This window comes from Chenopodium quinoa, unplaced genomic scaffold (genome assembly GCF_001683475.1).
Source record: "Chenopodium quinoa cultivar QQ74 unplaced genomic scaffold, ASM168347v1, whole genome shotgun sequence".
NCBI lineage: Eukaryota > Viridiplantae > Streptophyta > Magnoliopsida > Caryophyllales > Amaranthaceae > Chenopodium > Chenopodium quinoa.
In genome coordinates, this window is record NW_018744537.1 from 1,924,858 (window position 1) to 1,949,264 (window position 24,407).

Sequence of the window (24,407 nt, forward strand, 5' to 3'; positions counted from 1 at the left end):
TGAATTCCCTATTATTATTGCGTTTCAACTGCACTTCATATAATTAATTATCCTAATTATTAATCCACTCTATTTTAAAAATCAAAATAATTAATTTAAAAATAGAATCCCAAAAAATCAGGACCCTTGAATATCGATTTGATTCCTTCCGAATCACATACGTGGCACCCATCTATACTCCCCCTTCTCAAGCTTCATTTTTAAGCCACTTTCTTCGGCACGCACTTCAATAAATATTCCCACTCGCAACAATTCCCATCCATCAGATCTTACCTAAATTAACGGCTCATAATCAACCGTATAGTTTACCTCTTTACACGCGCGTGTTGTTAAAAAAACCTAACCCTAAACCTGTTCTGGTTTCTTCAACCAACGGCCGGATTTTTTATTTTAATATAAAAATCAATATCAGAAATTACATTATTACCCTTTAAAATTCAGGTTTTTACAACACACCCATCTTCTTCATTCTTCTATTAATACCCTCTCGGCGACACCTCTAGGTTTGGAGAACTGAAATCCGAAATCCCCTTTTTTAGAAAAAAAAAAAAAAAACAAAATTAAAGATTTACATTTCTCCTCTTTCTTCCTCCTTAAGCCATTGAAAAAACTCACTTCCTCTCTCCTCTGTAAAAACAATGGCGGCTACTACGTCGCGCCATCAACGCTCTCACTCACCTTCTGGAAGATTCTGTGCATCATCCATTTCCTCATCTTCTTCCTTCGCTTCATCTTCTCCAACTTTCTCATCGCAATCCGAAAATCTCTTTCACCGATCATCTTCTCCTACGCGAGTCAGCATCTACGGCTCCTCTCCTCAAACGACGTCGCCATCGGTTCGATTCTCAATCGATAACCGACCGACGTCGCCAAACAGATCCTTCGCCGCCGTGAATCGGAATCGGAATCCATTCCCGGCGACAACAGGGAAGAAGAAAACATGTTTATGTTCTCCGACAACACATCCTGGCTCATTTCGGTGTAGCTACCACAAGAATCTGGAAGCGAAGAAGCAGAATACGGTGTCGTATCAGCCGAACCGGTTGAACATGCGGCGATCCGCGATGACGAACTCGCTGGTGAGAATCGGTACAGTTGAAGGCGGTGAGTGGGTGAAACGCGCTCTTGCGACGTTGATCCGTCCTTGCGCGCACCAGCAAAGGCGGCGATCCGATTTCCAACCTCGACCGAGTCGACTCAGTGCGATGTCGAAGGCGGAAGATGCTTGAATTTGTTTGTTGTTGTATGTACAGGAGCGGTGGAAGCGGCGCCCGAGTTGACTCACTGAGTCGTGGATCGGATCATCCGCGTTGACTCACTCACTGAGTTGATGCTGAGTTGTTTCGCCGAGTTTTTTTTTTTTTATTTTTTTTTTTGTGTATAGAAATCCTCCAAGATCCGAATATTTTTACAGGACGTAGTGGTTGTTATGCATTTACTAAAATTAAATTACTAGATCTCTTGAAAGTCTTGAGTCATAGTAGTACCTGTTTATTTTTATTAAATCAATGGTGAATTTGAATTTACTAGTTAATTTTTTAAAATTGATTAAATCATAATTTAAATCACTAATTTCACAATAATTGGTTAATTAACTTACAAGAACTTGTGTGTGTTAAATCTGATGATTATTCCATACAGGAATCCCATTATTTTTTCCACATTTTTGATTTCATTTTTAATCCAAATCCTGTTATTCATCAAAACCCGTATTTATTTTATCTATATTTCGTATTTTTTATTTATTTTTTCAATAATTTGTTTGAAGTGAGTATGTGTTTTAGGTGTTTTATTTTATTTTAAGTTTTTGTGTTTGTTTGTTTGTTTGATTATGTATATTTATTGGGATGATAAATCTGATATGCGTTTGTTTTTTTTTTTTTTTCCTTCTCTGCAGATTTGATAAGAGCGGAAAAGTTCGGAAATAAATTGGAGCATCGTAGACTGTAAAATCCAGATTGATTAAATTTTAAATCTGGGACGAGACTTTTGGATTTTGAAATTTTTGCACAGGAACCTAGAACACCTGACAGGCTAACTAAACTATCCTGACTGAAATTAAAGTTTTTTAATTAAAATAAAATAAATTAAGGTTACTTTACAAATTTAGGTATCTTAAATTCCTTATATCTAAAAGATGCCAATTTAGGGGGAATATGCCGTTTGTGGAAGATTAACAAAAATTAGCATTTAAGCATTTTTTTTAAACTTGTTAAAACCAGTAAAGACAAATTACAATTAGTAAAAAATTGTATTTTATCCTTGTAAATTAGTTTGAAGAGTTAAAATCATGAAATAAATTTTTAAAATTAATTAGAAATGAGGTGAAAAGATTTTTACATACTTCCTTTGTTACCCTTTAATTTTTACTTTGATCATTTTTTCTCCATGAAAAGATTCATATGAATCATATCTATAGACTTTAAGTTTAAAAAAAGAAGAGACGGAGTAGAAGTATATTGCACCTTAAAATATCATAGTGACTATTCGGAGTTTGGGACTTGTCTAAACTTTTTATTTTTAATAATCGAGCTTATTTTAATCCCTTATCTGAATTCAATTACCCATTTATAAATTTATTTTTTATTTTATTAAGTTGACTTTATACATTCAGACTTTTTCTATGCTTTGTGCTATATGTTTGTACCAGTCGAACTTGCTCAATTACTTTGACCTAAACATGAAATAAAACAATTGAATGACTTGAATTGGTCATATGAATCAACTATTGTTGAAAAGAGCAAACTCGACCTATACAAAACCTTCTCACAAATAGAACCAACACGACCTATATAGAACCTCCTCGTTTAGAATCGGATGAAAATGAATAGTGTGCCAAAAATACAGAATGAAAACAGTACTACGTACTAATTAATTACACAAGGGCTAAAAAAATTTATCAAATACCCATACATAAAATTAAAGTACTTCCTACATCCTTTTTGATTGATCCATTTGCCCAATTTCTTGGTCTATTACGATAAACTCATTTGCATTAAAAATTTAATACCCTTTATGTGAATTTTGCTTTTTCATATACTTTTGTTACTGTATCTCCCTATTTTTTTACAAATTCTATGTGAATTAACTTTTTAATGTACTTTTACTAGCTTTCCTCTATCGTTGTTAATTTCTATAAAATTTACTCAAATAGATCAATCAAAAAGGAATTGAGGGAGTAATAGTGTTATAGAGAGAACTCCGTATGTAATGAACTAATGATGCACTTGCAAGCTTGCAACCTCGAAGAAATAAAAGGGTAAAAAAACAAAGAGCAAGAGGTTAGGGTGGTTGTTTACAAAGATGGTCCAAATAAGGAGTGCAACTCCCCATGTTTGATGGGCAGGAGACAACCAAAATTGCAAAGATCATCTAGCCTACCTAGCTATCTACTCTTCTCTTTCCAAATTTTAATTTACTCATTTAATTTTTTAATCAATTAATTAGCATTATTTGTATTGCTAAATCTGAACAGCTGGCCACTCTGAGTTAATATTGCGGTTTCTATAAATCAGCCATTGTTTTTCATTAGAGTCAGATAACTAAATCAGGCAGTTGATACTTTATTACTCTGACTCCATTAGCCGTAGCTGACATAGCATAATTCGCATTAGGAGTACTTTTGTTTACCCGTTGTATCAACGACGGAGTATGACCGGTTTTCTTTTCAAAAGTTTTCTACTATCGATTAATTCAGGAAGGTCCTAATTTTAATCGGTCAATTTCAAAACGTCACATGTCATGTTTTCGATAGACCTAGTAAAAAAGTAATCTTCCATCACTCTAAACACCTATCCTTTCCGTAGGCCTTATTCATTTCACCTTTAAACAATACTCCCTCCGTCCCATAATATTTGGGACGTTAGGGTGGACACATAGTTTTAGAAAATTACAAGTGAGTTTATTTAAAACATTTGTTTATTGTATAAAAGATTCTCTTTTGTATTTTTATATTGTAAGAAAATAAAAAGTGGGGAAGGTGGGGGTAGTAAGGAGAGAAAAAATGTAGGATTTAATTGGATTTTATAGTTTGTAATCCCAAAGAGAGTATAAAAAAATATTTTTTTTATTAGTGATTCCATTTTAGTAACGTGTCAAGTATTTTGGGACGAATGAAAATAATGATTGTGTCAAGTATTATTCGACGGAGGGATTGATATTTAGTAAAATAATATACTAAAAATTTTACATTGTTGCAATTTTAACCAATCTACTTGGTCATAATAAGTTAGGGATTGTTTTAAGCATGCCCCCAAAATTAGAGTCGTCATGTGTTAATCAATAATTGACACCTTTTAACAAAGAATGTCCATAGTTACGAGGGATGGTATCAATTTTTTCTTATTTTTATAAAATAAAACTGTTTAACTATATATGCTCTTGTTTGTTGGTTATGTTTGAAATCGTTTTATTAGAGAAAAAAAAGTCAAAGCTCTCTATTTTTTTCCCCCTCTCTAGGGTTCTTAAAAAAAAAAAGTGTTTTATAGGCCTGAAATAGTCAAATTTCTCAAAAATTTGGCTATCTTCGACTCTTTTTCTTTAATTTCTTTATGTTTTTATTATTGAATTCAATAATTTACACTCTTTGAAGGTAATAAGTACCCTTATAGTGGGTTTGAGTGTAATAAGAGCCCCTATGGTGGGATTTGTTCTAGTTTTTGTTTTTGTTTTTTGAGTTTAGTATAGTACAATTTTTTTTATGGGTAAAAGTTTGTGCGAGATCGAAAAAGAGGTTAATCCTTTGAGTACAATCAGATGAATCAAATGAAATTTTTCTTCACGACTACAACAGATCGATAAACCCTCTCGTCAAAGAAGACTGTAAATTACAGCGATATGAAAGAGGGTATGAAAAATGTACGATTTGCAACAACGATTGTAGCTCTGCTGAACGAATATTTTTATTTGATTCCATTGTCATGTATATATTAAATGTAAATTTTTTTGTAAATGTTGTATAATTTTTTATTTATGAATCAATGTTTATTAAAAATAAAAAAAAAGGGAAAAAAAAAAGTCAAAGAGTAACTAACGAAAAAAGGAGGGAGTAGTTCCTCTAATACTCCGTAATTGGCGCAATGTGATTCTCATATAAAAAAAACTAATTATGTATTGAACATTAATTATGAAAGATATATACGGGTGTGTAAAATTATGTAGGTTAATCATTAGCCATCTATTTCAGTTAATTTTTAAATTTAGGTCGTACAGTAACTAGCTACTTACTAGCTAGGTAGAAGCTAACCGTAGTATGGTTTGGTTCAATTTCAGTTTAAATCGCTTTTATGAATTATGAACGATTTACGGCAGTATCAGGCAGTTACTATACTACCCGATATAAGAAATGTATCCATTGGCTTACTTGAAGGTGCAAAAGCCTAATTGCATTATGATCCTCTTATCGTGTACAATATTCATGTGATTGCAAATTTGCAATTCCCACATTAAATCCTGGTAATTACATGCAATTGATTAGTGGGGAAATGTCAAATTGATCTTCAAAATCTTTGTACATCGAGATTTTCTACTTGTATAAACATTGCATGGACGTAATTCTAAATGAACTAAAAAATTGATTTTAATCAAATAATTATGAAAGTAAAAAATTGATTTTTTAAAATATCAGAACATAAATTAATTTCAGAAAAAAATAATGAATTAAAAAAAAGAAATAAAAAAAAAGAGGTTTGACCAAACATTTAAATAAAAAGAAAAAATCAACCAATTAGATTTAAAAATAGTGATGGTTATTTTAAGCAGACCATAATAGAATTTTTATTTGAGACACTCAACATTTGCAATTTTGCATCATGCACAGTAAATCTTTAGTCTTTTTTATTCATTGATTCAACCTCACAATATTTCTAATTCTAAGAGAATATAGAGCATTTATGATGGTTGCATAAAAGGACTTGCTTGCAATTTCTAAATAATGTTGAGACTACATGCTAGCCATTGTGGAGTTACATAGGTTGTACTGTTGTAGCCATTATGGAGCTACATAGGTTGTAGCTAAGGCCAAAATACATAGGTTTTTAGTCACGTTTGCCAATGCGCAAATTCAACTGTTAATATCTTTAATTACCGATTACCAAAAATTATAAAAAGTTGAATTTGAAAATATAAAGCGTGACGATTCTAACAAGACCTCACATGACTATATTTTTCATTACGTATAAATCACAAAACACGGTCAAATGAAAATGTGTGAATAGTGTTAAAGTCAAAACGTGTCAATTAAAAAAAAATGGAGGTAGTATTAATTTGTTTTTTTATTTTTTTATTTTTTTATGATTTATTTATTACAAAAAATATCGCTTACCATTGTAGATGTTGTAACTTAAATCATGTAGGTTGAAGATTAATAATGTGACAATCTAAAATGATATGTACATGTAGCTAGTCATTATGAAGGCTCTAAGGTTTCTTTCAAAATTTACGACTATTTTTAAGCAAAAATGCTTAAAGTTGCAGCTCATTGGGCGCACCAACCCAAAATTGCGCCTGATATCACGGACATTCACATTATATTCAATGTTGAGTTGGACCAATATATGCCTCTTTTTACTATTGCATGTGATTATGGTACTCACTGGTTTTCCTTCACCATGCAGCTTTGTCTCTCTTTTTTATGCTTCTTCCCTCCTTTTATTTTCCCCCCTAATTTACACTAATGATTTAATCCATCAAATTGTACCCTTATTAGCTTTTGTGTCTTCCTAGTAAGCGATTCGTAAGTTGTTAGAAGACCAACTTTAATGTTACTACTCAATGTTTAGGTAAATTATGTGGACTTGTGGAGTAATAAAAGGAGGAATATATTAATCAATACTTGGACTTGGATGCATGAAAACATTTGCATTTGGAGTAGCACTTAATCATCTATTTAAATGAAGGGGTTTACTCGCTTGACCATCAACAATTTCCTCAAGTATCCTCATCCAGACTTCTATCACGTGTTCACATGTTAATCAACTAAAGTACGAAGTATTTTTCATAGAGCTCTTACCAACTACATCCTCGTTCAACTCTTAATATAACTCAAAGAAATTTCTTTCAAAGATGCCTATTTCATTTCTTTATTTACAAGAAATCAAGATTCAAGAAGTAATCAAATTAGGAAGAATATCCAATACATTTCATTTAGGAGGGAAACAAATTTTTTGTTGATCTGGAGGATTGTAATTGTACCTCATAAACTTGATAAAATAAATTAAAAATCGTTATAATGTTCCACACAAAGTGCCTTTACTTACAAAAAAAAAAAAGACTCAATAATACTAAAATTTACTTACATAATTACATTATTCATAATGAATTAGTAATACACTAATACTCTATTAGAACAGCTTTATTGGACCTAGGGAGCACAGTTTAAAATGTACATATATCATTCTCGCATGCCATATAAAAAAATAGGAAGTGGATTAACCTCTTTTTTCTAGCATAATTATTATTGAAATAATGCCTAATGAATATTATGTACTACAGTATAATATTAAATTGCATACTTTATATTCAAATATCCTGGGAGCGCCTTTTTTTTTTAACCCTATATTATATAAATAACCGTTTGTCTATATTAGCTGGTTTATCAACTGTCTATATCATATCCAAACTGTCTTCAATAACATATAGTGAAAGGCAACATCTTTTGCTGCTTTTAATTTATTATCACTACATATACCACACAAACACAAAACATCCAGTTGGAAGTGGGGGCAACCATCAAACGGTCATGTTGTCCAATTCATCACCTTCCCTTATCCACTTCCTCCTCGTCGTTGTCGGTACTGCCTTTTTAATTTATCCGGCCACCGCTACCGACCACATTGTTGGTGCCAATAAGGGTTGGAACCCTGGAATCAACTACACTGATTGGGCTAACAACCAAACTTTTTATGTTGGTGATTACATATGTATGTACTTCCTACCTTATTAATTATTTTGTATATAAGTAACAAAAAATTAGTTATTATATAGTAGTATTATTATTACTTTTTTTTTTTGAGGAAAATTATATAGTAGTATTATTAGTAGTATTGGTCTTAAATACTGATACTGCATCCGTTTCTGAATGATCTTAACACTTTTCATTTTGGGCTGTATCGTATCAGGCAAAGCAAGTCGGGTTAGACTTTATCATATATTGACTATGTGGACTTATATTGAATTGGTTATTGGTATATAAGCACTAAATTAAAGCACTAAAATTGTGTGATTTTGCAGCTTTTAGGTACAAGAAATTTGAGTACAATGTGTTTGAAGTGAACAAGACAGGATATGACAATTGTACAATTGAAGGAGCAGCAGGGAATTGGAGCAATGGGAAGGATTTTGTCCATTTGAATAAGACAGGAAGATACTACTTCATTTGTGGCACTGGTGGTTGTACTAGTGGAATGAAGGTTTCTATTGTTGTTCATTCTATTCCTCCGCCGCCTTCGGCTTCTATTGCTGCCACCAAGCACTCCTCTGAATCTACTAAGCACGCATCGGCTGCTTCGGAAATGGCTTCAGGGCGGTTGTTGTTGGTGGTTTTAAGGACGTTGTTAGTAGGTCTAGTGTCTTCAATATTGACAAGATGACAACGGTGTTGAGAGAAGACGTGCTTAGTTTCATGTGTATCTTTTAATTTATTCAAAAATAAAATAAAATGTTTTGATGGGATAACCCATTAAATTGTTTTATTTTTTTAAGGGCTAAACGTTTAAATTAAATGTGGTTTTGTTGAGAGAACTTTTCTATGGTAATGAAGAAAAATGTGTTAATTACATATTTGTCTAATGTCTACCTATTATTATGCGTTAGCTCTCATGAATGTATATCTTTCAGCTATAAATTTTATAATTACAATTCTTGAATGCAAATATTCTTAGAGAATACAGCAAAATAAACATTACATAACCTTTTGCACATTACACATTACACATTACACATCCATAGGATATAAATCATATAATCAGAAAAGTCAAGTAGCAGAAAAAAATATTTAAAAAAAAAAAAATTGGGGTGAGAGAGGCTCGAACTCTCGACCTCAGGATTACTCAGAAGCTATGAGACCTACGCGCTAGCCAACTGCGCCACCACCCCAGGTTGTTGTAATTTGATCATTCAATATATACAAATTAAAGTAATGAAAAAGTGAATGAGAAAAATAATAAAATTATAAATGGGGTGAGAGAGGCTCGAACTCTCGACCTCAGGATCACTCAACTTTAGCTATGAGACCTACGCGCTAGCCAACTGCGCCACCACCCCTTTTTGATCTTTTATCATTAAATACTATTTCTGGTTCATATCGACAAAGTCAAACTTGACATATTTTAACATCATAATTGAGGTTGTGACGTACGAGTACTCCCACAGTCCCACTCATTTGAAATTTACAAATATTCATAAGTTGATTGAATCTTCTAAATTATTTTCAATACATAAAACACGTACAATATAGTCATATGTTGTGTTTTATATGATTCATCTTAATCAGTAGTTTATTAAAATTTAATTGTTACATTTTTCACTAATATACAACTATAGATATTTATGCTCAAACATGCGCAATCAAAATGGAATACAATAACTTTTTGATTTAAGATTAGAATATATCAACGTGCTATAGGCCAGATAATTAGTATGACTAATGTTGATTAACTTGGATCTAAGTACGTAGTATATCAAATACAGATGTTCATCAGATATCATGCAGAATAATCAGGCATTTCGTCCACAAATACTCTACATACAGTGGCGGACTGGACCTTGTGCCTGGTGGGTCAAATGACTCACCAGGGCCCAAAAAAAAATAAAAAAAAATCTAACTTTAGATCCCGACACTTCCCCAAGCCCTAGCCCACTGCCTCCTCAGCTGCTCTTCCCTCTTCGCCTCTTGACTTCCTCTTCGCTTCATCTTCACCAGACTGCCTCCACCCAGCCAGGCAGCCACCCTCCAGGCTCCAGTCGCCTGCTCTGCCTGTGCTGCTTGCCTGCTTGATGCTCGCTTGCTCCGTCTCCGTGGTCACTGCTCTTCGCTTCTTCGCAATCGCTTCGACGCAATCGCTAATTCGTTAGTAAGTTGATTTCTAATTTTTATTTTTAATTTCTAATCTTCAATTTAATTCAATCTAATTAGTTAATTTTATTAAACTTTGGTTTAAACTTTGGTTGATTTGTGGTTAACGCTTCCTCTTCGCTCACCGGCTCACGCCTCGTCGCCTCCAGTGATGGCTGTGCTGCTGGCCCTGCTGCTCCGCCTGCTCGCCTCAATCAGCATCTGGCAAGGTAATCATCAATTTATTCTTTTTTTTTTTTTTGTGAATTTTTGATCAAATTTGCATTACTTGTTGCTTAAAATTAGTATATACGATGAATGTTCATTGAATTTGCATTATTTGTGTTTTGACTGTTAAATTGAACATATTAGTTTATCTGTTTATGTGATGTCGGACATTGTATAAGACAGTTATTAGTGTAAGGAGGATTATAAATTTATAATTAGATTACAGTGTGGACTGGTTAGTGGTGCTAGTCGCATATTCGGCTGGAAGTTCCGTATAGACTAGGTGGATTCAGGAATTGTAAAACATTGTGTCTGAATTGTGGTTACATAAACCTTAAATCATTCTTAAGTTTTTTCTTGTGATTGTTGCTGTAAATTGTTGAAACTGTTATTACACGGAGAACAGTAGTTAGGGTGTTTAATAGCTTGTTAATTATTAGTTTGTTGATTTTAGTCTTGTATTTTCAGAATGAAGAGAAAACGCACTCTAAATGAAATGCAAAACATTACTAGCTTCTTTGCTAAAAAGAATCCTACTCCAACTTCTCTTCCACATCCAACACAAAATGACACTACTAGAAAGCAGTCAATCAACGACGGAAAAAATCCGTCGGAAAACCTTGAAATTCCGTCGAAAATGCCCATTTCCGACGGAATTCCGTCGGAAAGCATTGTCGGAAGACCCTTTGTAGGTATTTTGCGATATTCCGTCGGAAAGGACTATTCCGACGGAATTTCCGATGGATTTTGTTCTGTCGGCGCTTTTGTTGACTTTCAGTGAAAATCCGTCGCAAGGTTCCGACGGAATATTCCGTCGGAGGTGGTATTTTTCGACGGAAAATTCCGTCAGAAAAATTAAAAAAAAAAAAAAAACAGCCCACCCCACCCCCGCCACCAGCCTACCACCACCCACCCCCCCACCACAGACCCCCAGCAGCCCCCCACCCCACCTGCCCAATCCCACCCCCGCCACCAGCCCACCACCACCAACCCCCAGCACACCCAGACCCCCTACACACCCAGACCCCCCACCCACCTCACCGAAACCACCCTAAAAACCCACCACCCAGCCCACCAAACCAGCCCACACCCCAACACACCACCCACCCACCGTATTTCACCCCCAACCCACCCACCGTATTTCACACCCCACCCACCCACCCACCGTATCTCACACCCCATTAGACCACCCAAAAAACCTAAAATAAAATCAGAAAATCGTTATTAAAAAAAAATATATATTAACAAAAAAAAAACAAAAACAGATCTAACCCACAAATCGAACAATAACAAATCTATTATATACATTGAATAATACAAAAGTAGGAAAATCAAAATCCGAGCAAAAAATCGAATAAACACAAACTAGATCTACAAATTTAAAATCAAAATCAGAAAAATAAAAACGAAAGATTCAAAAAATTATTCTTCAAATTTGTTGATGTCCGTTGTGATTGTTGCTCGGTTGCCCGGTGAAGCCGTAATTGCTATGTCGTTGTTGCATTGGTTACCATTTTTTTTGCGTTGTTGTTGTTGGTATTGAAACAGAGAGGAGAGTGAAAGGGGATGAGAAGAGTGGAGTAAGTTTGAGAGGAGAGATGAGTAAGAAGAGAAGAGAACAGGGAGGAGGAAGAGAAGAGAACAGGGAGGAGAGATGAGTAAAGGGAGAAGAGAACAGGGAGGAGAGGAGAGAGAAAAGGAAGAGAAGAAGAGAGAGGGGGAAATAAGGGGCTTTGGGCGGCTGATGAGCAAAGTTTATAGGGTTTTTAAGTTTTTTTTTTTATTATTTAATTGAATTCCGACGGATTTTATTTCCGTAGGAAACATAACTTTCCGACGGTTAATTCCCTCGGAACGTTCCGACGGATTTTATTTCCGTAGCAAGATATAGTTTCCGACGGAAAATTCCGTCGGAATACCCGTAAATTCCAACGGATTTGTATTCCGTAGAAATTCTGTCGGAAAGTTCCGACAAATTTTAAATCCGTCGGAACTTTCCGACGGATTTAATGTTCGTCGGAACTAGTCCGTCGTAAATTGACCTATTTCTAGTAGTGTGAACAAACTGTATCTCAACCTCAAGAAAGTGAACAACATTCATCTCCATCTCATTATTCAACTCAATTCCCCTCAAAATGAACAAGGCCAATGTTCTCCTAATGCCCCAATCTTTGGTGAAAGATTAAGTGAACATGAATTTGCTAATCTTCCACAAGATCCAGGAAAGAGGAGAAAGATGAGTGAATTTCATAAAGATGATAGAGATTTAGTGAGAAGAATTTACATTCAAAGAAATCCTTGTCAGCCCAAAGACTTTGTATTTCCTCAAACTTCTATTTTTGGCAAAAACCGTCGCTTTTGTGCTAAGTGGTTTGATACTTGGACTTGGCTTGAGTATAGTGTGGAAAAGGATGCTGCCTATTGTTTCCCTTGTTATCTATTCAAGGACGAAAATGCATTTGGAGGTGATGCTTTTGTTAGTGATGGTTTCAAATCATGGAATCGATCGGATTTAATAAGAAAACATGTCGGTAAACACTTGAGTGCACATAATAATGTAGTGTTAGCTATGGATTTGTTCAAGAAACAAAAGTCAAGCATCACACAAGCCTAGACAAAACAAACCGCTGAGAGTACAAATGCATATAGGAAGCGACTTGAAGCTTCAATTGAATCAATCCAATGGCTTTTACTCCAAAGGTTACCTTTCCGTGGTCATGATGAAAAAGAAAGTTCCTTAAGAAGAGGTAACTTTCTTTCACTTTTATCCCTTATTTCCAAAGGTAATCCTGAATATTCTAAGGTTGTTTTGAAAAATGCTCCTAGTAATTGTCAACTTATTTCTCCAAAAGTCCAAAAAGATATCATAAATGCATGTGCAAAAGAGACCACTAAAGCAATGCTTGAAGATATTGATGGTGGTTTGTTTTCTATCCTTGCTGATGAGTCCGCTGATGTTTCTGACAAGGAACAATTGGCTCTTTGTTTGAGATATGTTAATAGAAAGGGAGAAGTTTGTGAGTGTTTAATTGTGCATGTTGTAAACACTGCTTCTTTGACTCTCAAAACTGCTATTGAATCCTTATTAATGGAGCATTCTTTGTCTTTCTCTCAAGTACGGGGTCAGGGTTATGATGGGGCAAGTAATATGCAAGGTTCTATTAATGGCCTTAGGACTCTTATAGAGAATGAGTGTAAAGAAGCTTATTTTGTCCACTGCTTTGCTCACCAACTTCAATTGACTCAAGTTGCACTTGCTAAAAAGAATTCAGATTGTGCTTGGTTATTTGTTGATGTACTTGCACCTCTCTTGAATTTTGTGGGGGGTTCACAAAAAAAAAAGAGTTTCTTCGTGAAAATCAAGCTCAAAGAGTGGTGGATGCTTTGTCTCTAGGTGAACTTGAAACGGGTTCAGGTTTAAATCAAGAACGTGGATTAGGTAGACCTTGTGATACTCGTTGGGGATCTCACTTCAAGACAATCTTGAATGTACTTGATTTATTCCCTGTAATCCTTGGTTCTCTTGAGGATATTGCAAAAGTATCTGATACAATAGATTCTAATAGAGCTCAAACACTTACAAATCTTCTGATGTCCTTTGATTTTGTGTTCGTGGCACACTTGATGGTTAGTATATTTGCGATAACAAATGCTTTGAATGTGGCCTTACAAAAGCACGATCAAGACATTGTGAATGCAATGGCCATGGTTAATGTAACCAAGACTAATTTGCAAAAAATGAGAGATGAAGGATGGGATTCTCATATGGAAAAGGTAATTTCTTTTATTGGTGACTATGTTATTGCAGTTCCAGATATGGAGGCTAAATATGTTGTTCTCGGGAGGAGGTTGTTTAGAGGTAAATGCCCACAAGTGTCTAATCTACATCATTTTCGAGTTGAAGTTTTTTTTGGTGTCATTGATCTTCAATTGCAAGAACTTGATAATCGATTTCCCGAAATAACGAAAGAACTACTTGTGTGTATGTCTTGTTTGAGTCCTGTGGATCGTTTTTCTAAGTTTGATAAGGAAAAATTGATTAAGCTTGCGAAATTCTATCCTAATGAATTTCCAAGTTCAGAATTGATAGTCTTTGGTCATACACTTGAGAGTTACATTTGTTCTGCTAGAGGATATGAAAGGTTTTGGAGTTTGAAGGGTTTTAGTGAACTTTCAATCAAATTGGTTGAAACGGGATTGTCTGAAACTCATGATAGGGTCTATTTACTTTTGAAGTTGGTCTTGCTTCTTCCTGTCGCAACGACAAGTGTGGAAAGGGTATTTTCTGGCATGAAGCAAGTTAAAGACAAACTACGAAATAGCATGGGAGATCAAATGTTGAATGATTGTTTAATTACTTATTTGGAGAATGATTTGTTTTTTAATGTTAGCATGGAAGATATCATAAATCGATATCAAAACATGAAAACTCGTCGAGAACTATTGTAATAAGTTTGCATTACTATTTAATTGTCTTTTGTAGTATTATATGAACATTTGGTTGTATTTTGTACTGTTTGAATATTTGGATGTATTTTTTAGTACTATTATTTGGTTGTTTGGTAAAATTTTTTTTTTACATATTTGATTATCGATTGTGACTCACCAGTCGGAAAATCCTGGGTCCGCCACTGTCTACATATATATTAAAAAAAAAAAATGAAAGTTATGGATAATGGATCGATTTCGTAATAGATATAAGTTCACACTTTATTAAAATTGCACGGTACTTATGATTATGCGTATAATATTTCCAAAAAAATACTTCTCATGCGTATCGCATGGCTAATAATGTATGGAATAATATTGTCAATATGCCATAGATTATATTTATAATGTAATCTTACCACCGGTCAATGTGTTATGCGTATTAAATTAAAAGAAACTCAAAATAAAAACTTGGTGATTAATAATTCAGACTTATAAATAGCTTAGTTTGGCTCAAAAAAGAAAAAGAGAAGCTAGAAGTAATATATATAAGTTTCAAAAATGAGAATCAATGAATTTCTTCATATGAATAAAGGTGATGGGGAGCTCAGTTACGTTCAAAATTCCTTTGACCAGGTATCTCTTTCTTAAGACATTTATTCGCGCATGTGCAACTCTATTTGTTCTTTAAATAATTTTTTCTTTACCGTGTCTATGTATATTGGATTGAAGTCTTTTTCTTTATCGAGTCTTTGTATATTGGATTAATTAAATGTTAATCATGCAAGTTTGATTATTGTAACAGAATGGAGTGTGGCTAATGAACCAACACTTAATAGAGAGCACAATACAATATCTAATCTCTAAGGATAAAGGCTTAATTAAGGGCCTTAATGTAGCTGATTTGGGATGTGGAGTGGGCCATGTTCCATTAGCTCTAGTATCGTTGATAACAGAAATTATGCAAAGGAAGTTCAAGGAATTGAGGCTTGATAGTGAAGTTGATCAACACCCTAAATTACATATGTATATGAATGACCTTCCCTCTAATGATTTTAGCTTATTGTTTAAAGATTTGCTGAATTTGGAGGTATTAAAAAGAAAGGATGACTCTTAGCCCTCATGCTTCTTGATGGGTGTGCCTGGTTCTTATTATGACGTGCTATTTCCTCGCAACAGTTTGCATTTTGTTCATTCTAATTTCACTCTTCATTGGCTATCTAAGGTTCGTTTGATTAAATACTTGTTAAGTTGATATACTACCTCCGTTTTATATTATTTGCAACGATTAAACATTTTTCTTACTCAACTTTATGTCAAATCGTAGCAAATAATATGAAACGGAGGTACGGAATAGGTTTTTTCTCGTTAGATATTTTGTATCTTTAGTGAGTAATTGTGTGCCTGTGCGATATTATGTATAGACACCGTGGCTTTTAGATAACCAAGGTATGTCAATAAACAAGGGAAACATTCATATAGTCGAAACAAGTCCCAAACCAGTTGTTGAAGCTTATTGGGCTCAATTTGAACCAGATTTCAGCCAGTTTCTCAAATGTCGCTCGAAAGAAGTGGTAACAAATGGATTTATGCTATTAACACTTACTGGTTCACCATGCTCTACGGATTCACTGATTTGGACTCCGTGCGTGACCAAAATATTGAACGAGGCCCTTATTTGTCTGATTTCGGAGGTTTTGTTCTCTATCCTTCTACTCCTACTTTTCATTTTTGATTTCACTACATACATTAAGTATTTTCTTTATTTACTTGCAACACTTTCTTTGTTGATGCCACGAATTACTTCTTTAAAACTCAAAATTATGCTCCGTATTATTTGAAAACAATAAAAGAACTACTGAAAAAAATTACAAAAAGTAATTCAAGTAACATACAAAGCACTTTGTATATTTTAGTAAAGTATGAAACATAGTTATAAGATAACTATATAAGTTATTGGTCTTGGATTCAAATACTACTATAAGTATTTTTATTTGTTATAGGTGGTTCATGATTGAGTGGATGATGTAAAATATTTACACAATTTTTTATATACGGTCTGCTGTACCGTGCGGTAGGGGTTACTCGAGTTACTCGGTCAGGGGTTACTTGAGTTACTCCTGACCGAGTAACCCCTCAAGTAACCCCTGACCAAGTAACCCCTCGAGTAATCCACGGTCGAACCCCTCGAGTAACCCCTCAAGTAATTCATGACTGAACCCTCAAGTAACCCCTGATCGAGTAACTCCTGACCGAACTCCTTAAGTAACTCATGACCGAATTACTCGAGTAACCCCTGACCGAACTCTTTAAATAACTCCTAACCGAGCAACTCGAGTAACCCATGACTGAGTAACCCCTAACCGAGTAACCCTTGACCGAGTAACTCGAGTAACCCTTGACCGAGCAACCCCTCAAGTAACCCTTGACCGAGTGAACCCCTCGAGTAACCCCTGTCCAAACCCCTCAAGTAACCCTGACCGAGTAACTTGAGTAACCCCTAACAAAATAACTCGGGTAACCCCTGCCACACGATGTGACCTGCTGCACCAAAAAGTTGCTGATTTATTTATAGTGCTTAAAAAGATGACACAGTAATACTTATAGATTCACATTACAAATATCTACTTTTGCTGGTTTTTTTCATAAAAAAAATATTAGTCATGTGGAGTCTCGTTAGATTCATCTTAAATAATTATATAATTATACATTCAAATATCAAATATTTTTGCTGTACAATTTTTGATATTGATATTTAAAAATATCAATGGTTGAAGATATTTAAAATATTTTATTTTCCGGGTAAGTTACAAGGAATTATTTTATAGATAACTTACAATGAATAATCTTCAGGGACTAATCAAGGAAGAGAAGCTAGATAGTTTTGAGTTCCCTATGTATTTGGCTAGCACAAAGCAACTGGAAATCATAGTGCAAAAGGAAGGGTCATTTGCAGTTGAACATTCAGAGACAACGGAACTTGATGTTGCACCTGAAATTGAAGACAAATTGCAAAGACCTAAGATACTTACGAAAGTCTTTAGAGCATACTCAGAATCGATACTACCACACCATTTTGGAGAAGAAATTATCACCGTTATATATGATAAGTTCACACATTATGCATTCCAACATTTGGTTCAAGATAAAACCTTTGAGCACTATGCTGTTACGGTTTTACTTAGAAAAAAAATAAACATGATATGCATGGACAATTATAAATATTTCCTTCATTTCTAAAAAGTTCTTCCTGTTCGGCCTGTGATTACCTCACAACAATAGTCAAAACAGATAATTTTAGAGACAGAGGAGTATCTCTTTTCAATCCGTACTTTACGTGTGTTGATTTGGTTTTTGTATAGCGTGATAATGTAATGTGTTCATACTTTTCTTTTGGTATATTTAAAAGCTTCATTGATCGTATTTGATGCATTAAGCACAATGATTCCTTTAATCTGACTAAGAAATCACGAACAACGAACTACAAAGATTGGGCTAATTGGTTCATTTGAATGAATAAAAGGGAGTCTCATTTAATTAATCTATGATAGGTAGTACTTGAACAAAATTGCAAGGGTGTTGCCGTGTTTCTGGATTTCGAGGCCTGAATCAAAAGAGGTACACCAGACTTGCTGAATAATTTAGCATCATGAATCCATTAAACCAGTTTTGAGAGAAACTGTAGAGCAATATGAAAGCATATACAATTCAACACTTACAGTCTCATTCAATCTACAAGGAGAACAAACAGTTTATCACTTGAACAAGTGAGCCAAATCTGGGTCGTCTAAATCCAAGTCTAGCCATCCATTCAAGTGCATGAACTCAATGTAATGATCTGGTGGCTTCAGGCTCTGGGAATTTTTCACGGTGTAACCCTCAACCCTCTGAATATCACGAGCAAGCCACCGGGCAAAAGCAGGGTCGACAGGAGGGGGAAACTTCAAAAGGAGTTCATCCTTCTCTTGTTTCGCAGGTTTGTTACCCATGAGCGCTGCACATTTTCAGAATGAGAATCAGGTCGAACCTTGTATAATAAAGGAAACAGGCTAATCACCACTGAAAATAGTACTTTGCACATCAGCAGAATGAAAAAGCAGCTATAGGTTGGGAAAGGGGGTATAGCTTGCAGAGTACTCCTACGAATGAGATGATAGGAGGGAAGGAAAAGAGATAATTACAATAATTTGACAAAACAAAGGGAAAGCTTAAAATCTGCTCAAGTCCTAAACTATTATGAATATCAGCATTCTTATTTGTCACTATCACGATCAATTTTGTAACCCTTCAGATGAAGAACTTGCAAACACCAAGACGGCAAAACAGTGAATACAAGCAAGACAGAGCACTCAGTCTACAGTCTGCACGGTAACAATAAACTGCAACATCTAAACCCATGTAACACACCAGAGTTCACTGTCCAACCACTCATCTTTAAATGAGAGGGAATTTCAGGAACGATTAATATGCGTGAGCTCATGTAATCCTACAGCTCTGTATCAGTTTAAACAGCCATATTCACACCCCTCATGAACCACCTTCAAAATGACAGTTCATAGAGCTTTTACCAAACACAACTGTTACCATTACTTGGTCAGCTTAAGTTCAATAACCTAACCAAGCAACCAAAGCTAAGGTTGCATTGAATATGCTTCAAGAAAACTGCATTTTAGTAGACATCTCTTGCAATCTGATGCGACTTGAGATACCTGCAGTGTTGGAAGTACTTTAAACATGATTCTGGTAGAGCTATGAATCCTTACCTTTCCATGCTTGATACTGAAGGTCTGAAGTAGACAATCAACAGCAGAAGGTTATTTGTTACAAGCTTTCGGAGACTTGGCACAGCAGTAACACCATACAAGTCAAGAAAATACAAATTGACAAAGCTTTCCTAAATATAGTAACCTTCAGCTCATACAAATTCCTTTACCACAAATAGACAGATTCTTTTTGTTTATCTGTTGCTCATTTCCTGCAAATATAATCCAAAAAGGTTTCCTTCCCACAATGCACCAAGGAAAACAACTAGAAAATCCAAAATCCCACCCTCACCGCAATCCATGCTATTACAACCATTCTAGCCATAATTTAGTTGGTAAACACTTTACACCTGGTATGGTAAATACCAAACACCTGGTATGGCAAATTGCCAATTGCTATAAAACATAAATGCAGTTATGCAGGCATGGAGGGAATTTCAAAACAGAACTAGTCATACTAATTCCTTCTAGAAATGTAATCAAGTTTATAAGTGTACTAACAAAACTTTTCAAGTTAAGTTTAAAATTATTTACACTACCAATTAGAGACTATAGAAGGTATTTCATAGAGTCCTAGCAACCTCACCCAAAACAGCCTTTATTAGATAGCCAAACTTCAAATTTGACAAAACCTCAATATAGATCAAACACTGTCTCGGGTATGGGAATTTGTATTAATGTTTATACTATTCTGTAAGCAAACAATGATGAAAATGCTAAACACTCGAATAGTAATTGTCTTGATCTTGAAGCTTTCTCTTTAGCAATGATCCTTCACAGTTACAAATTCAGCTCTTGTCCCTGGTAGCAGTTACAGTGTCCCGAATGCGAGGTACCACAATTGGTGCTCCTCGAACTTTATCAAGAGCAAAGCTTATCCTCATTGGACGACCTAACAGCTCCTTACCATCCATAGCATCTTTTGCAGTTATCGCATAATCATCCTTGGCAAAGTAAACAAATCCAAACCCTCTAGACCTTCCTGTATCCTTATCATACAATATTCTCACTTCTGTAACCTCCCCAAAATTGGAGAAAGCATCCAACAAAGACCTCTCATCAACCAACCACGACAACCCAGCAACAAACAGCTTATTATTGTAGGATGGAGCTGAAATGGACGAAGACAACCAACGATACAACCTAATATTCGACGTAGGGTTGTAAAAGGCGGCCGACGTTCTTCTGGCAAACATCTTTAGATTGTTCATTGTTCACACATGCCCTTTTCCTGTTCAATTAGTTTAGACAACACTGAGAAGAAATTCACACTTTTTTTTATTATTTTATTTTATTTATTTATTTATTTATTTATTTTTTTATGGTCATCTCACTAACATCAAACTTTCTCTGTCATCCTTCTTCCTACCCACCTTCAAATTTCCACTCAATCACCATAATTGTCAGATTCATCTCAAAATATGCAACACCATCTAATTAATTTTGCTAATAAGTCATGCCCATATTATATATTTGTAACAATGAGAAGTTGTACCATTAAAAGGGAAACTAACCCAGAAATAATCAAATTAAAGAACCAACTTTTAAGTTCAAATACACAAAATTACACTACTAAAATATCAGGGTATAAACTAGACGAAGAAAAGCAGAATTAATAAATTCTATCATCCAAAACATAGGTTACCAATTAGCAACATAGAATTAATCATTAAAGGAGGATGAAATGGGGAAAATACACGAATATAAGAAAGAAGAAGTTTAATAGAATACCTGAGAAACGAACGGCAGCCCAGAAGATGAGCACTGCAGAGATGAAAAAAAACTGAGATAAGAGGAGAGAGTAAAATGGAAGACCGAAGAACAACAGAGGTACAGTACTAAAGAGTGGAGATAGTCGGCTATGAAATTCCAATTATACCCCTTCCTAAAGCCATAAATGGCCAAGTTTTAAGGGCATTTCTTGAATTTTACATGATTCAATAAATACCTAAAACCCCAGCCAAAATTCCCAATTCATCAATTAGGGTTCTTACTACTCATTCTTGAACACAAATCAATTACCCATTTTTTTTTTTTTTTTTTTTAACTGTCTTCAAAGTAATTAATCTCCTCTTCAATTTGATTTTTATTCCAAATATTATATACCTAATCAAATGGATAAGGGTAAAATGCACAACATAATCGAAGAAATTGTTCCTGAGGTTGGAGCTCAAATTGAAGGGTGTGAATCGTGTGATAGCTCAAACCCAGAAGGTATATTTATTTGCTCTCAAATGATGGAAGAACTTTCTACTTACATAAATCTTGCTAATTTTCCTATAAAATCATGTAAAAGTGAATATTTTGAGCATGTTATTCAACCCAGCTTTCAATCTGGTTTTAGAAAGAAACCCTTGAGTTTATTGATTAAAAGAGCAATGATTGCTGCATATAAAAGGGATAAGAAATCTCTTAAAGAATATTTTTTGAATTTTGGTGGTAGTGTTGCTGTAACAGCTGATTTATGGAGTTCTGAGTGGAGTGAACGCTTTGTATGTGTTACTTGTCGTTGGATCGATGACGACGATGGGTGTTGGAGTGTGGAAAATCGGGTTATTGGGTTTCGAGTTATTAAGGATGATGCTACTTGTAATGAAATATGTTGGGAAATATGTAATGTGTTAGATGTGTTTAAGTTGTGGACTAAGGTCTTTTGCATATCTCTTGGTACTGGTTTAAATGGTGATGAATATGTTGAGTCTCTTACGAATAGAATTAATCCGATTGAAAGAGGGATAATTTCTAATGTTAGGAGTTGTGCTTATGCTGCTAATTTGTGTGCTCAACGAGGTATGGAGGAATTAGGGTGTTTGATTAATCCAATTAGAGAGTTAGTTAGGTGGACTAGGACATTTCGAGGTTTCAAGGATGTTTTTAAAACTTCTTGTAAGGCGGTTGGGTTAAAACCGAGATATTTCCCTTTGGATTGGCCAAGGAGATGGAATTCGACGTATGAAATGTTATGTCTGATTTTCCCGTACAAGGAGATATTAAGTAACAATTATAAAGATAATGTCGACCAAAGTTTAGATTTGCAATGGGATGTTATTAACTCTATAATTCAGCTGTTTAAGACGTTTAATGATGCAATTCAGGCCTTCTCATTGGTTTATGATGCTAATTGTCATCAAGTTGTAATTAAATGTGTAGAAATTATTCATGTATTTGAAATGTATGAGAATGATCCGCTTTTGGGTTTGGCTGTTGGGATCATGAAGAACAAATGGTTGGAGTATATGTCTGATATACCTACAATATACTGTATTGCGCCGATACTTGATCCTGATATTAAGGTGGAGGGTTTATCAAATTTGTTAGACTATTATTACAAAACTTTAGGAGTTACTTATTGTGTGGAAGAGAAAGTTTCTGAGTGTAAAGACATTTTGAAGCGGCTTTATACTCATTATGCCTCCATATACAAGTGCAAAAATGTAACTACACAACCCAATTCTCAATCCCAAATGATGTCTTCAGAGGAAGATATGGAGATAGACCATTCACCAAGATCAAAATTGCTTATGAAAATTTTGAAGAAGCCAAGGGCTAGCCCAAGTAAGACAGCACAATTAGATGAATATCTGTTTTTTCGACAATTTATCTCTAGAGATGAAAGCATCCTACAATGGTGGAAGAAAAATGATGGGGTGTTTTCGATTTTGTCTAAAGTAGCAAAAGATATTTTATGCATACCCACATCAATGGCTGCACTTGAGTCCACTTTTAGTACAGGTGAAGGTGAAAGGGTTCTTGATGAGCAGTGGTTGAAGTTTCAGCCAAGAGAAATTCAAGCTTGTATCTGCAAACGGGATTGGGACATGGCTGAAAACCGTGCACAACAGTTACACCTTCAACAAATTAACAATGATGATTCGTGGATGATGATGGACACATCAGATTCAGAAACAGAGGGGACATGAATGCACAAAACTTGAATCATTCTATTTCTTTCTCTTTGGAGAAGTAATCTGAAATTTGGACTCAAATATGAAGGAGTCCTTGGTCCCTGTAGACCCAAGAAAATGTATATAGCATCTTAATATCTTCTATCTAGAACTAGAAGCTACATGAAAATGCTGTAATGATTTATTTAAGTAGCTATTTGTATTAGCAGTACAGGTTAAAAGTGGTTAATTATAAATTGATAACTATTTAATTTGAGATTGTGGAGAATATAACTCAAACCCCTGATTTAGGGAATATAGTGCGACATCAATACGTCTTACATTATAAAACTTCTTGGCAATTTGGCATATGTAATTGCACCATAACCGAGTTGCTTGGTGGAGATGGTAAAAAACTCAAGCGTAGGGTTGTAGGGGAATTCCAATACCCCCCCTACTTTCAAGCGTAGACGTAAGTTGCTGGATTGGCTATCAAGTGAGTTGATTGAAGATACATACTCCTTAGAAGTTTTCCAGGAATTAGTCTAGCCATTACCAATCTTAAGTCAAGTAAAATTTAAAAGTCAACTTGAATTCATCAAGTAAAAAAGAAATTTTTCTTTATTTTACTTTTTATTAGAAAGGTATTAGGTCCTCATTCTAGTCATGACACATCAAAGTGATTATTGATGAGTGTTTGATCGAATTCACAATACTTTAGGTAAATTTAGGTTGGGTCGAGGTATTTATTCACCCAACTTGTAATGATTAGGTAGGTAATTAATGTTGAATTATCAAATCAAAACACAAATGTTGTTCATTTCAACAATTCAACTTACAAATTTCTTTTTTTTTTAAAAAACTTCAACTTAAAAAGGTTGCTTAGGACAAATACATAATGATTATAAGACTTTTATAAATTAGTTCAATCAGACTATAAATTAGAATCAATTCATTATAAATTAAGAGTATAAACTTAGTTAACAAAAATACGAAGTATTGAATTTCAATAAGTAAAAAATCACTCACTCACAAGTCGAGTCAAAAATTTGG

General features: G+C 34.6%; 6 protein-coding genes and 2 non-coding genes across 9 annotated transcripts; 5 read left to right on the forward strand and 3 right to left on the reverse strand.

Moving 5' to 3' along the window:
* The first annotated feature begins 336 nt into the window (after window positions 1-336).
* On the forward strand, window positions 337-2,591 carry LOC110698605. The gene has a single exon (XM_021876065.1). The coding sequence runs from the start codon at window positions 639-641 to the stop codon at window positions 1,227-1,229; it is 591 nt and encodes a 196-aa protein (XP_021731757.1). The 5' UTR covers window positions 337-638; the 3' UTR covers window positions 1,230-2,591.
* A 5,021-nt stretch (window positions 2,592-7,612) lies between these two features.
* LOC110698606 (lamin-like protein) lies at window positions 7,613-8,785 on the forward strand. Its single transcript, XM_021876066.1, has 2 exons — window positions 7,613-7,919; window positions 8,230-8,785. The coding sequence occupies exons 1-2, from the start codon at window positions 7,739-7,741 to the stop codon at window positions 8,586-8,588; spliced, it is 540 nt and encodes a 179-aa protein (XP_021731758.1). The 5' UTR covers window positions 7,613-7,738; the 3' UTR covers window positions 8,589-8,785.
* A 223-nt stretch (window positions 8,786-9,008) lies between these two features.
* TRNAM-CAU lies at window positions 9,009-9,093 on the reverse strand. Its single transcript is given in 2 exon segments — window positions 9,009-9,044; window positions 9,056-9,093. It is a non-coding gene; the product is annotated as a tRNA-Met (tRNA).
* Window positions 9,094-9,173: 80 nt separating this feature from the next.
* On the reverse strand, window positions 9,174-9,261 carry TRNAM-CAU. The gene is given in 2 exon segments: window positions 9,174-9,209; window positions 9,224-9,261. It is a non-coding gene; the product is annotated as a tRNA-Met (tRNA).
* Window positions 9,262-12,515: 3,254 nt separating this feature from the next.
* On the forward strand, window positions 12,516-14,728 carry LOC110698942 (zinc finger MYM-type protein 1-like). Its single transcript, XM_021876445.1, has 3 exons — window positions 12,516-12,810; window positions 13,063-13,605; window positions 13,695-14,728. The coding sequence occupies exons 1-3, from the start codon at window positions 12,516-12,518 to the stop codon at window positions 14,726-14,728; spliced, it is 1,872 nt and encodes a 623-aa protein (XP_021732137.1).
* A 540-nt stretch (window positions 14,729-15,268) lies between these two features.
* Window positions 15,269-18,315, forward strand: LOC110698943 (caffeine synthase 1-like). The gene is made up of 6 exons (XM_021876446.1): window positions 15,269-15,343; window positions 15,513-15,707; window positions 15,825-15,932; window positions 16,132-16,401; window positions 17,561-17,881; window positions 18,259-18,315. Exons 1-6 carry the CDS (start codon window positions 15,269-15,271, stop codon window positions 18,313-18,315), a joined length of 1,026 nt encoding a protein of 341 aa, XP_021732138.1.
* A 21-nt stretch (window positions 18,316-18,336) lies between these two features.
* On the reverse strand, window positions 18,337-21,338 carry LOC110698608 (glycine-rich RNA-binding protein 4, mitochondrial-like). Of its 2 annotated transcripts, none has more exons than XM_021876068.1 (2): window positions 21,202-21,338; window positions 18,337-18,701 (listed from the first exon to the last, which is right to left on the reverse strand). In XM_021876068.1, exon 2 carries the CDS (start codon window positions 18,694-18,696, stop codon window positions 18,463-18,465), a length of 234 nt encoding a protein of 77 aa, XP_021731760.1. In that variant the 5' UTR covers window positions 18,697-18,701; window positions 21,202-21,338; the 3' UTR covers window positions 18,337-18,462. The 2 variants fall into 2 exon arrangements, with proteins under 2 accessions (XP_021731760.1, XP_021731759.1); XM_021876067.1 differs by lacking the exon at window positions 18,337-18,701 and adding an exon at window positions 19,906-20,701 and having other exon boundaries at window positions 21,202-21,292.
* A 246-nt stretch (window positions 21,339-21,584) lies between these two features.
* On the forward strand, window positions 21,585-23,390 carry LOC110698944 (zinc finger BED domain-containing protein RICESLEEPER 2-like). Its single transcript, XM_021876448.1, has one exon. The coding sequence runs from the start codon at window positions 21,585-21,587 to the stop codon at window positions 23,388-23,390; it is 1,806 nt and encodes a 601-aa protein (XP_021732140.1).
* The last annotated feature ends 1,017 nt before the right edge of the window (window positions 23,391-24,407 follow it).

What these genes read in the sequence shown, in the direction of transcription:
- LOC110698606 (XM_021876066.1), top strand. Translation starts at nt 7,739, where the DNA reads ATGTTGTCCAATTCATCACCTTCCCTTATCCACTTCCTCCTCGTCGTT. An exon ending in TTATGTTGGTGATTACATAT is followed by an intron (nt 7,920 to 8,229) that starts GTATGTACTTCC and finishes GTGATTTTGCAG; the next exon opens with CTTTTAGGTACAAGAAATTT.
- LOC110698943 (XM_021876446.1), top strand. Translation starts at nt 15,269, where the DNA reads ATGAGAATCAATGAATTTCTTCATATGAATAAAGGTGATGGGGAGCTC. An exon ending in AATTGAGGCTTGATAGTGAA is followed by an intron (nt 15,708 to 15,824) that starts GTTGATCAACAC and finishes GATGACTCTTAG; the next exon opens with CCCTCATGCTTCTTGATGGG. An exon ending in TTGAGCACTATGCTGTTACG is followed by an intron (nt 17,882 to 18,258) that starts GTTTTACTTAGA and finishes AATCTATGATAG; the next exon opens with GTAGTACTTGAACAAAATTG.
- LOC110698944 (XM_021876448.1), top strand. Translation starts at nt 21,585, where the DNA reads ATGGATAAGGGTAAAATGCACAACATAATCGAAGAAATTGTTCCTGAG.
- LOC110698608 (XM_021876067.1), bottom strand. Translation starts at nt 20,681, where the DNA reads ATGAACAATCTAAAGATGTTTGCCAGAAGAACGTCGGCCGCCTTTTAC.
- LOC110698942 (XM_021876445.1), top strand. Translation starts at nt 12,516, where the DNA reads ATGAGTGAATTTCATAAAGATGATAGAGATTTAGTGAGAAGAATTTAC. An exon ending in TTTAATAAGAAAACATGTCG is followed by an intron (nt 12,811 to 13,062) that starts GTAAACACTTGA and finishes TTATTTCCAAAG; the next exon opens with GTAATCCTGAATATTCTAAG. An exon ending in TCTCTTGAATTTTGTGGGGG is followed by an intron (nt 13,606 to 13,694) that starts GTTCACAAAAAA and finishes AAACGGGTTCAG; the next exon opens with GTTTAAATCAAGAACGTGGA.
- LOC110698605 (XM_021876065.1), top strand. Translation starts at nt 639, where the DNA reads ATGGCGGCTACTACGTCGCGCCATCAACGCTCTCACTCACCTTCTGGA.